This window comes from Chlorocebus sabaeus, chromosome 12 (genome assembly GCF_047675955.1).
Source record: "Chlorocebus sabaeus isolate Y175 chromosome 12, mChlSab1.0.hap1, whole genome shotgun sequence".
NCBI classification, from domain to species: Eukaryota; Metazoa; Chordata; class Mammalia; order Primates; family Cercopithecidae; genus Chlorocebus; species Chlorocebus sabaeus.
This window is the reverse complement of record NC_132915.1, coordinates 28,706,678-28,718,903: the sequence shown is the minus strand read 5'-3', so window position 1 is coordinate 28,718,903 and position 12,226 is coordinate 28,706,678. Positions and strand designations below refer to the sequence as shown.

Below are 12,226 nucleotides of genomic sequence, written 5' to 3'. Positions count from 1 at the left end.
CTGCACTTTAGCCTGGGTGACAGAGCAAGACCTTGTCTTTTTTTAAAAAAAGACATACAGATGGCCAATAGATACATAAAAAAAGTTCAACATTCTTAATCATGAGAGAAAACCACAGTGAGATATCACCTCACACCTGTTAGAATGGTTATTATCAAAAAAGATAAAAGATAACAAGTGTTTGATGAGGAGGTGGAGCAAAGGGAACTCTCGTATACTGTTGGTAGAAATGTAAATTCATACAGCCGTTTTAGAAAACAGTAGGGAGGTTCCTCAAATAGCTAAAAATAGAGCTACCATATGATCCAACAATCCCACCACTGGGTATCTATCCAAGGCAACGGAAATCAGTACAGTGAAGAAATGTCTGCACTCCCATGTTCTCTGCAGCATTATTCACAATGGGAAAGATGGAAACAACATAAATGCCCATCAAAGGATAAATGGATTTTTTAATGTGATATATATACACAATGGAATACTGTTCGGCCTTTAAAAACAACACAATTCTGTCATTTAGAACAGCATGGATGATCGTAGAGGACAGTGTGCTAACTGAAATGAGCCAGGCACGGAAAGATAAATATCACATGATCTCACTTGTGGAATCTAGAAAAATTGAACTCATCGAAGTAGAGGAGAATGGTGATTACTAGAGGCTGAGGTGGTAGGACGTGGATAGAGAACAAGGAAAATGCTGGCGAATGTATACAAAGTCTGTTAGATGGAAGAAATCAGTTCTGGTGATCTATTGTATAGCAAGGTGACTATAGTTAATAATGTATATCTTTCTAAATTAATTTTGTAAAGTGGATTTTAAATATTCTCACCACAAAGAAGTGTGTGTGGTGATGGATATGTTAGCTATCCTGATTTGATCATTCTACAGTGTATTCATGATCAAAAAACATCACATACCCGGTACATGTATACAATTATTATATCTCATAGAAAAACAAATACTGCATGTTCTCACTTCTAAGTGGGAGCTAAGCTGTGGGTATGCAAAGACATGGTATAATGGACCTTGAAGACTTAGAAGAGGCAGGGTGGGCAGGGGGTGGGGAATGACAAACTGCCTGTTGGGTACAACGTCCTCTACTCAGGTGATGGGTGCACTAAAATCCCAGGCTCCACCACTATGCAATTAATCCATGTAACCGGAAACCACTTGTACCCCTAAAGCTATTGAAATTTAAAAAAAAAATTGAAATTAAACAAATCATTGTTTGTCAATCAAAAATTTAAAAATAGAAAAATTTAAAGACAATGTGGTTCTTTAAGCTCCTGCTTCTGCCAGGCTGGGTCTATCTCACACCTGCGTGGCCTCTTTACCTTTTTCTCTGCCACCCAGTGTTTCTCTAGTCAATGATGTGGATTATTAGTTAATAAACACTGAGTTTAATAAAACCAAAAACAGACCTCTTTGCTGGTTTTTAGCATTTTTTGGTGATATTTACAGCCATACAATTGTTGGTGGCGTTCAGCCATCTGACAGAAATTTCTTGAGTACCTACCACGTATGTAGGCACCTACCATGTTCGAAGGCACAGGTCTTGGAACTGTATCACAGTGTAAGATAGTCACAGATTCTGCTGCACAGAGTTTTACAATCTCTGCCACTCGGGGAAAAGGAAACAGGCAATTGCAGGATTTTGTGGTGACTTCTGTGATGAGAATATCCAGGGCCAGGAAGCAATTGATCTTTTATCCATGGAACCAGGAAGAGTTTTCCAGAGCAAGTGCTGTCTCAGTAGGCACTGAAAGCTGAAGCTGTGGCAGCAGCTTATGAATTATGCTCCCTGCATCTTCCCTTTGTCCTTCTACAGTGGTTTCCTAACCCAACAGAGAGGTCCTCTGCTCCAGACCCTCCAGTGGCCTTTCAGCTCCCTTAGAGAAAAGAACAAAGTTCTTCCAGTGGCCTATAGCACTGGATGTGGTCTGTCCCCCTGCCCTCTCTGGCTCCATCCCTTTCAGGGCTCCTCCTCGCCCTGTCTGCTCCAGCCACTGGCCTCCTGTTGTGGCTTGAACCCACCACGTCTCAGGCCTTTGCACTTGCTCTTCCCTCTGCCTGAAGTGCCTGTTCCCCAGATAGCCATGTGGCTTGCTGCCTGGTCTCAACCTCTGCTCCAATGCCACCTTTGCAAGGAGGCCTCCAGTGACCACCCTATTTGGAATTTACTGCAACCCATTCCTCACTCTTTGCTGGTGTTCTCTGCTGCTTTTTCTGTGATCCATTTTTTCTCCCCTGCACTTACCACATTCTGATGTGTAACGTATTTACTTGTTTACTGTCTGTTTCCTCCTACTGGGATATAAGCTTTATGAATGCCTGGGACATAGCAGATGCTCAATAGCTATTTTTTAAATGCCGATTAAATACAACAATGAGTGGTAGGCAGGTGAAAGTAGAAGGGAGGTTGTCGCAGGCACAGGACAACACAAAAGCCTGGGAGTTGAGAGTATGCAGCACTTTTAAGAACCATCATTCTGAGCAAACTATCACAAGGACAGAAAACCAAACACCGCATGTTCTCACTCATAGGTGGGAACTGAACAATGAGATCACTTGCACACAGGATGGGGAACATCACACACCAGGGCCTGTCGTGGGGAGAGGGTAGCAGGGAGGGATAGCATTAGGAGATATACCTAATGTAAATGACGAGTTAATGGGTGCAGCACACCAGCATGGCACATGTATACATATGTAACAAACCTGCACGTTGTTCACATGTACCCTAGAACTTAAAGTATAATAAATAAATAAATTTTTTAAAAACTGGAAAAAAAAAAAAAAACATAAGAAGTCAGTCTCTGTGGCTAGAGCTAAAGTTGAAGGAGGAAGTCATGAGAGAGAAGGCTGGGGAGGAGGCTGGGTCATTCATGGCCTTGAAAACTCTGTTAAGAACCATTGATTTTTAGATCTCACACATAAGTGAGAACGTGCAATGTTTGTCTTTCTGCAAAAGATGTGAAAGCCCAGAAAACTCAGAAAAATGTGAAGAGATTTGCATTTCAGAAAGATGCCTAGTTTCCTGGTGAATGTACTGGAGGGGATGAGCGTGGAAAATTAAGACCAGAAGCTTGCCATAACAATTCAGGCATGAAATGATGAAACCTTTGGACTTAGGGTGTTGGCAGAAGTGAGCAAGCAGCATCAACAGCCTGGATAGGAAAGATGGGAAAATGTGATGAGTCAAGGATGATGCCCTAGTTTCTGGTTTGGGGAACAAGGCAATAATGCTTCCATTCTCTAAGGGAAAAGAGGGAAAGGCAGAGAACAGGGAGCAGATGATCTAGGGTCACCATGTGCAGTTGTGCAGGCTGTGCACTGCTCAAGCTCTCCTACCTGGCCGAGGGGAAGGAGTGGAGACTGGAATCCAGCTGTTCTTTTTTTTTTTTTTTTGAGTAGAGTCTCACTCTGTCGCCCAGGCTGGAGTGCAATTGTGCAATTTCAGCTCACTGCAACCTCCACCTCCCAGGTTCAAGCGATTCTCCTGCTTCAGCCTCCCAAGTTGCTGGGACTACAGGCGCGTGCCACCACTCCAGGCTAATTTTTTGTATTTTTTTGTAGAGACAGGGTTTCACCATGTTAGCTAGGATGGTCTTGATCTCCTGACCTCATCATCCACCCGCCTCAGCCTCCCAAAGTGCTGGGATTACAGGCATGAGCCACCACGCCCGGCCCCAGCCTTTCGTCTACTCACCAACTTTGTATCCTGGCCCAGAGCTGCATCTCTCTAATTACCACAAAGGCACCATATGGGCTAATCACAGCCTTGAGATTAACTTGATTGTGAACTTCTTGCATATAAATTGTTTGTGGTATAACCAAAATAGAAATGTCTATTAAAGTGTTAGATGAACAGGTCTTGAGCCCTAGTGAAAGATCTGGGCTGGAGATACAGATGTTGAAGTCATCTCCTTGTTGAAACCGTGAGTAGATGACATCTTCTGGGAAAACCATGAAAAGAGAATAGGGTTGGTGTTCAAGGGATAAAACACAGTGCGGATCACATCTTCACTTGTTATTTTACGGACATTTGCTGGAAACAAAGTACCTTAGTCAACACGACTGTTTGAATTATCTCATTGGACAGATAGGATGATTCATGATGCTATTGCATGACTCGGGGGGTAAAGAGTGTATGTCTGTTTTTCATCATAGAATTATTAAGATAAACAGACCAATTAAATCTGTAGAAATCTCACAGACAGCCTTCTTGGTATATGTGGAACCTCTTTTAAAGCCCATAGAGAGAGCTGCTTGTTTCAACGTAGCCAAGATGTGCAGTGCTGTGATTGTCCTCCTTGGAGGCATCACGTACATCAAGTGTATGTTTTAATGTTTATTCGTTTACTCTTTTAGTATTCCATCTGCAGTGAACCTCTAATAGAACTGTCTAACCCTGGAGCCAGTGGATCCTTGTTTTTTGTGACCAGTGATGATGAATTTATCATCAAAACAGTTCAGCACAAAGAAGCTGAGTTTCTTCAGAAGCTCCTGCCGGGCTATTACATGGTAAGGAACTGCACATCGTGAAAGCTTCTACTTGAAGTTTAATTACTTTCCTCAACAGTTTTTTTCTGTTGTTTTTTCAATGACTCAGGCATGTTTCTTTCTCTTTGGTAAGCTTTATTCTGCATTTAAATTATGCTATGACATTCATTGAATAGGTGTTTTAAAGTAAACTAGAACTGAATGGCAGAGCATAGTTGTTGAATCCCACAATCCTGAGTTCAAATCCCAACCCAGCCAATAATTACTTGTGTGACCCTGAGTAAGCAGCATAACTGGTGAGCCTTAGCTCCCTCAGTCTTTGAAAGCTGAGAAAGACTTATCTTACATAGTTGTTGTGATAAAGCAAGGATACAGGATATATAATAAAGGAAAGATAAAGGAAGCAATGTGTTGCAAAGCTCTTTGCAGCCAGTACGCAGTAATCGTATAAATGGTTAACTTTCATTGTTCGCTTATTACATGTTAAGCAAGGCCTTAAGTGCTTTGCATTCATTAACTCATTTAATCCTCACAGCAACCTTAGATACTACAATGATCACCATTGTATAGAAGAGGTAATTGAGGCAAAGATAAATTAAGTAACTTGCCATGGGTGATTCAACTGGAGAGCTGCAGAGCTGGGGCTACACAAGCGGAAAGGGTTCCAGAGAATGCATTTTTCACCCCTACACTAATACACCAGCACATATTCTATGTTAGCTCTTCCCAGCTACTAGACTTCAGAATTTAGAATTTCATAGGTAAATATGATAATGTGAAAAATCACCTTTCATGTAATCTTTTAGAGACAAAGGAACAGTAACCTAGCCTGGATGGATTTACTACACATTTACTCCAAAATTTTCAAAACTAACCCCACTTTTCCTAAATCGTCCAGTCATTTTCATACCTCCAGTTTCATTGTACTTTCATAACAGTTATTAATTTTCTATGATTGGAAGGGCTACATGAAGCTGTCTGGATTTCAGAAGCTCAAGTTCTGCCAGTCACTTGCTATGAGTGGTGATAAATGTCATCTTTATTTTTAAAAATTCATTCATGAGATGCCATGTAATCATTTTATGTAAAAATATAATTTTATTCCAAAATCTGCTAGACACAGCATTAAATACTTAAATTAATCTCATATAGAAGTATAGAAATCAAAAATCTCAATAAAAATCTTAGTGGCCTGCAGGCAGATTTTAAAAGATTTCAATGCTGAACAAGTATTTTTTTTTTTTAGAGAAAACAGAAAATATATAAAAGCCAAAAAAAATTCAACTAACTATAATTTCTTTCCTAGAAATACATATTACTAAAATTTGTTATATGTGCCTTCAATTATACTTTGTTCATGCACACATTTTAAAATTATCTGAAATTAGGATCAAATTGATATAATATTATTTTATAACCTGCTTAATTAGTAAATCTTAAAATTCCATAATTCTGAGCTCAAATATACTTGTCCTCTTGTAAAACTGCATTGGCCATGTGTGACTACTTGTATTTAATTAAAATTAGAAAAAAAAAGTTAAGAGCCAGGCATGGTGGCTCAACCTGTAATCCCAGCACTTTGGGAGGCCAAGGTGGGTAGATCACTTGAGCCCAGGTGTTCAAGTCCAGCCTGGGCAACATGGTGAAACCCCATCTCTACAAGAAAAATACAAAATTATCCAGGCATGGTGGCACACACCTGTGGTCCCAGCTACTTGGGAGGCTGAGAAGTGGAAGGATCACTTGAGCCTTGAAGGTTGAGACTGCAGTGAACTGTGATCAAGCCACTCCAGCATGGGAGACAGAGCAAAACCCTGTCTCAAAAAAAAAAGAAAAATTAAATTTAGCTGAACAAGTGGTTTTATCCCAATTATGTAAGCTGGTATAACAATATAATCCATCCCATTAACAAGAAAAAATGTGAACATCATGTGGTTACCCAAATAGATGAGGAGAAGCTAAGGCCCTCAAAATTCAACATCTTTGCTTAATTAAAATTCTAAAAAGTGGCAGGGGAGTTTTTTTTAAAAAAAACATAGTAAATAAATGAATACACAAGTTGTACATTTATCAGTCTTCCAAAAGTTCCTGTAATAGCTCATAGAGAAAAACAAGAATCCTTTCTCTAGAAACAATAGGAATAGACCAGAATGACCCTCCCATCAATAGTCCTTTCTGATAAATTTGCTAGAAATTCTGGCATTGAGTCTTGAGTACAAAAAGAAATACAAAATAAGTACAAGCACTGTTCTCTTTAAATGACAGAATTCAAAATGAGCAAACCTTCAAGAAAATAAATCAGGAATTTCTAGAAGTGATATGACTGTGGCAGATTTGCAGGATAAAAGATAAATCTACAAAATCCATTATATTCCATTATATAGATGATATAGAGTAGGAGAATATAAGAGAAAAAAGAGATCCTGTTCATGACGACAACAACTTATAATGAACATTATTAGAAAAATAAAGAAATAAGTAAATAAAGTCATGTGAGTACTGTAATTCTGATTGGGAAAGCAAGATATAGTACGTGGAAAACATAAACAATAATCAGTTCAGAAAGAATGTAATAAGAAAAATGCTAAAATACTTGAATCTATAAAAACAAATGTTACAAACCCAATATGAAGGAAACTACAAAATGTTATTGAAGGACATAAAAAAGATCTGAAATAATGAAGAAATATGCATTGTTCCTGAACTCAGTATTGTAAAGATTTCAACTGCTCCCAAATCAACTTATAAATCCAGTCTAATTCCAAGCAAAAATTCTAATAGGATTTTTCAACATAGCTTGACAAAACCGATTTCTGTGAAAGTGCGAGCAAGTCTCATTTGAAGAATGTTTTTTAAAATGAACAATCAAACAGAAAGTTTGTAAGAATGGAGAAAACATTTCTGAAAAAGAAGAAAAATAGTAGGCCTGCTATAGCATATACCAAAAATCTGTAAGGCTGTAACTAATGTTAAGGATGTAGGATGAGTACAGTTTTAGACAGATAAATTAATGGATTCAAATAAAGTGTTCAGAAATAGATCTATGTGAATTTATCTACTTATTGTATTGACATGGGGGGATTTAAACTCAATTGGAAAATGTCAGACTGTTCAATAAGTATCTATTTGAGGAAAAAATTAAATTCTCTATTTCAGATCTTTCGCATACACACAAAATTAATTCCATAGGGAGTAAAAACCAACTGTAATGACCAAAACTATTAAAAATTTGGAAGAAAAGAAAAGTTTATGACTTTGGGATATAAAAAAGCTTTGTTAAAAACAAAAAGCAGGCCAAGCGCGGTGGCTCAAGCCTGTAATCCCAGCACTTTGGGAGGCCGAGATGGTCGGATCATGAGGTCAGGAGATCGAGACCATCCTGGCTAACCAGGTGAAACCCCGTTTCTACTAAAAAATACAAAAAACTAGCTGGGCGAGGTGGCGGTCGCCTGTAGTCCCAGCTACTCGGGAGGCTAAGGCAGGAGAATGGCGTAAACCCGGGAGGCGGAGCTTGCAGTGAGCTGAGATCCGGCCACTGCACTCCAGCCTGGGTGACAAAGCGAGACTCTGTCTCAAAAAAAAAAATAAACAAAAAGCAAACACACACACACACACAAAAATAAGAAACAAGTAAAAAAATATGACCACATCAAAAGGCAACACATTTAGGCCAAGTGCAGTGGCTCATGCCTGTAATCCCAGCACTTTGGGAGGCCAAGGCAGGAGGATCACTTGAGGTCAAGAGTTTGAGACCAGCCTGGCCAACATATAGTGAAACCCCATCTCTACTAAAAATACAAAAATTAGCTGAGCGTGGCGGCACACACCTGTAGTCCCAGCTACTTGGGAAGCTGAGGCGGGAGAATCACTTGAACCTGGGAGGCAGAGGTTGCAGTGAGCCAAGATCATGCCACTGCAGTCCAGCCTGGGTGACAGAGCAAAACTCCGTCTCTCAAAAAATTTTTTAAAAAAATTTTTTTTAAAGGCAACACATTTATATAACAAAAAGTACCAGACACAAAATTAATATAAGCTCATTGAATATTTCTGGAATGAAATAATGTGAGAGCAGTGGTTTTCTCAAATGTTGAGAATTGGGGGAAGAATCAAGGATAGCGGAGACACTTTTCATTGAATACATGCCCTTTTGTAAACTAATTTCTTATCTACTTGAAAAGGGAACAAAAATAGGTATGTATTCCCTTTTCTTTCTTTCTTTCTTTCTTTCTTTCTTTCTTTCTTTCTTTCTTTCTTTCTTTCTTTTCTTTCTTTGTTTTTTTTTTTTTTGAAACAGTGTCTTGCTCTGTCACCCAGGCTGGAGTGCGGTGGCGCTATCTCGGCTCAGTGCAACCTCTGCCTGCCAGGTTCAAGCAATTCTCCTGCCTCAGCCTCCTGAGTAGCTGGGACTACAGGCATATGCCACCAGACCAGGCTAATTTTTTGTATTTTTAGTGGAGACAGGGTTTCACCGTGCTAGCCAGGCTGGTCTCGAACTCCTGACCTCATGTTCCGCCCGCCCCGGCGTCCGAAAGTGCTGGGATTACAGGCATGAGCCACAGCACCTGGCCTCCCTATTTTTTTAAATAATAAAAAAGACAACAGACTGGAAGAAACTACCCCATATAGATGAGAGAAATGATAAATATCCAGAATATATCAAGAATGTCAATAGTGACAAAAACCTACAGAAAAAAAATGAGCAAAATTTTCTTTAAGGTGACTAAAAATACATAAATAATCAGTGGCATTCAAATTTTTAAAAACAGGTTTCCATTTTTCACTAATCATGCTTACAAAGATTTTAAAGTTTGGGTATTATTCAGCACTGGTAAGAGTGACGGGAAAATCTATGTACAATCTTACATAGTGTGGTTGTAAATTGGTCTGCCATTTTGGAAGACAGTTTTGCAGGAGCTATTAAAATTTTAAATGTTCATCCCTTATACCTTGGCAATTCGTTTTCTCTTTAGCTACCTTAGAGAATAGTCACTCATGGCACCAGTCAATTCCTTGCCTGTTTTTAGTTGGAGCCAATTTGGGACATTATGTCCAATTTCAATTCAGTCACTTTCACTGCCCTGAGTTTAGAATAATAAAATTGGTGTCCAATAAGCAGACTTAAGAAATAGATTAGAAACAGCAAAATTTTAGTAATGGACATTAATAAAGATCATCACATTCCATTTTTAATTATCATATCAGCATGAAAACACATCTTTAGTGGAACATTATTTTGTCAAAATAGAAGATTGTAAATATATTTTTCTTGTTTTGGTTTCTAGAATTTAAACCAGAATCCAAGGACTCTTTTGCCAAAATTTTACGGACTGTATTGTATGCAATCAGGAGGCATTAATATCAGGATTGTGGTGATGAACAACGTTTTGCCACGCTCCATGAGAATGCACTTTACATATGACTTGAAAGGCTCAACGTATAAGCGGAGAGCATCCCGTAAAGAGAGAGAGAAATCCAACCCCACGTTTAAGGACTTAGACTTCCTGCAAGACATGCACGAAGGGTTGTATTTTGATACAGAAACATACAACGCGCTTATGAAAACACTGCAGAGAGACTGCCGGGTAAGGAAGTTTGATTGTTGTGATTTTCTTTGAACTCTGTGCTCGTGTAAACTGTGGCTGCCACTTATTGAAAGCATAGAAATAAGGAATGTCCAAAGTGGCGGACATGTGGAATCCTATCTTTCCCAATCCTGGTGCCAAGCCATGCTTCCCTGATACTGAAGGAATTGGTAAATGATAAGGGAGTTATCTAGAGTCCTTAACCTACATCTCTGTTGTTTATTTATAATTAATAAGCTAAGTCAGCTTTCTTTGATAAAATGAAACAAGAAAGCCTTGTTTTCTTTTCTTTCTCCGCTATGGGGAAGATAGTTTAACTAGAAAGAAATAGAATTTTGGTTTAACGTAGTGTTGAGTAAGAAAAGCCATATAGAAATCTTGGAAGAAGTAGGACTCGAATTTGGGAGACACATTTAGAGAAAACGTACTTGGGATTAATAATGGCTCCCTAGAGATCAGCATGGATGCAAAACTCTGACGTGAGCAGAACGTTTGCTGAAATTATTTTTTGTGGTCTGAGTAAGAGGTGAGCAGGAATGAAGCTTGCTAATTAGGGCAGACACCATTCCCTGCAAACTTAGCTGGAGTGATTGTCCAAAGTGTGGAGGAATTCCCCCAAGTCGCTTTGCTTTAAAAGAAAAGAAAAAAAAAAAAAAAAAGAAAGAAAAACTAAGGGAAGATTTTTTCTAACATGGTGAAAAGAGATAAAAATTGTTTTGGAGAAAAGACAAATGCAGTGCTAATAGCTTCTGAAGGATAATGATCATAGGAGAACCATCCAGCCACTTGGCTAAGCTGGGTAGTGGAGGTGGGCAGAAAGCATGATGGCACAGGCTGTGGTTTTCTGCACTTTCCATGGGCCTGGACGGATGACCCATGTTGTTATAGGGGAGGGGGGACACTTCTCTGCTGGACCCGAACTCACGTGAAGGTGAGGAAGACAGTCTGACACCCCTTCTAAGGTATAAAGCAGGGAATTTTCACTAAAGAACACAGGCCTACTGTTTCTGTTTTTTTGTTTGTTTCTTTTTCTTCCTTTCTACTTGTTATAGCTTGCATGATTGTGCACAAAAATGTGTCCTTAGAATTGTTTTTCTTTATTGACAGAGATGTTACTTCTATTGTTTAGCTACCATTTATTGAATGCTTATAGTATGCCAGGTTAGTCTAAGATTTTTTAATGCATCATTTCACGTAATTCCCCCAGCAGCTCTTTGAAGTCAGTACTATTCATACTTCCATTTTCATTGCTGAAGAATTGGGTTCTTAAAGAGATTCAGAAACTTATCCAGATTACTTAGCAAGTCAATGACAGAGCCCACATGTGTTTGGGTACAAAGGTATGTGCTTCTAACAACTAAAACTTAAAGGTTCACTCTGAGGATTCTTTTTAAATTATCTTTTCAGAACTCAGAGAAGGAACAGTAGGAACCAAGCAAACAGACAAACAAAAAACGTCCAGCAGATATTCAGATATCTGAGTGGATTTGAGTGATGCATATTTTTCTAGTCAAAAAACGTAAAAACAAAACACACATATTTTAGTAGAAACCTTTTTCCTGTGTTTTTTCTGCCCTTTACAGAATGTGGGTAAAAAGTGACTCTCAATTCCCCAGAGTTTAGTGTCAGCCTCTCCAGTTTTAGGTTTGCTTTCTCTTTTGTGTGCTTCTTGCCCCTTTAGTATGGAAAGCCTTTATCTGCTGCCTTCTAACACCACATGCTTCTCTGCCAGAAAAAAAAAAAGGCAAATGTAAAAGAGCCATTACTCAGGATTTGTCTATTTATTAGCGTTTCCTGAGCTCAGGACTGAGACCGCGAGGTCAAACCAAATTTTTCATCACGAATGAGACCCTGGAGATTTGCCTTTTATTTTTTATTCTCTGGCAGGTTTATTGTTCTAAGGAACATAAAGGTCAAGGTAGAGGTATCCTGAGCCTTACTCCCTCTTACTCACTGCGTTTGAAGTTGTACAAGACACAGATCATGGACATTCTTTAAAATATGTACATCTGCCTTGAGAAAGGCTTCTCTTGGGATGGTATGGGAGTGTGTAAATGCTGAGCTGTAGGGGAACTCAACTTCCTTCCCTGATCTGTCCTGACCATGACCAAGTCCTCTGGGATCTGGATTCAGCAGCTGG

At 39.1% G+C, this 12,226-nt stretch overlaps 1 protein-coding gene across 2 annotated transcripts in view; it reads left to right on the top strand.

The window, feature by feature from the left end:
- PIP5K1B (phosphatidylinositol-4-phosphate 5-kinase type 1 beta) overlaps positions 1–12,226 on the top strand; it is a 305,606-nt gene that overhangs the window by 180,948 nt on the left and 112,432 nt on the right. For both annotated transcript variants that reach the window (XM_007969425.3, XM_007969424.3), the window contains exons 6-7: positions 4,373–4,525; positions 9,787–10,086. In XM_007969425.3, coding sequence (XP_007967616.1) covers positions 4,373–4,525; positions 9,787–10,086 — 453 coding nt within the window. The remainder of the gene's footprint in view (positions 1–4,372; positions 4,526–9,786; positions 10,087–12,226) is intronic.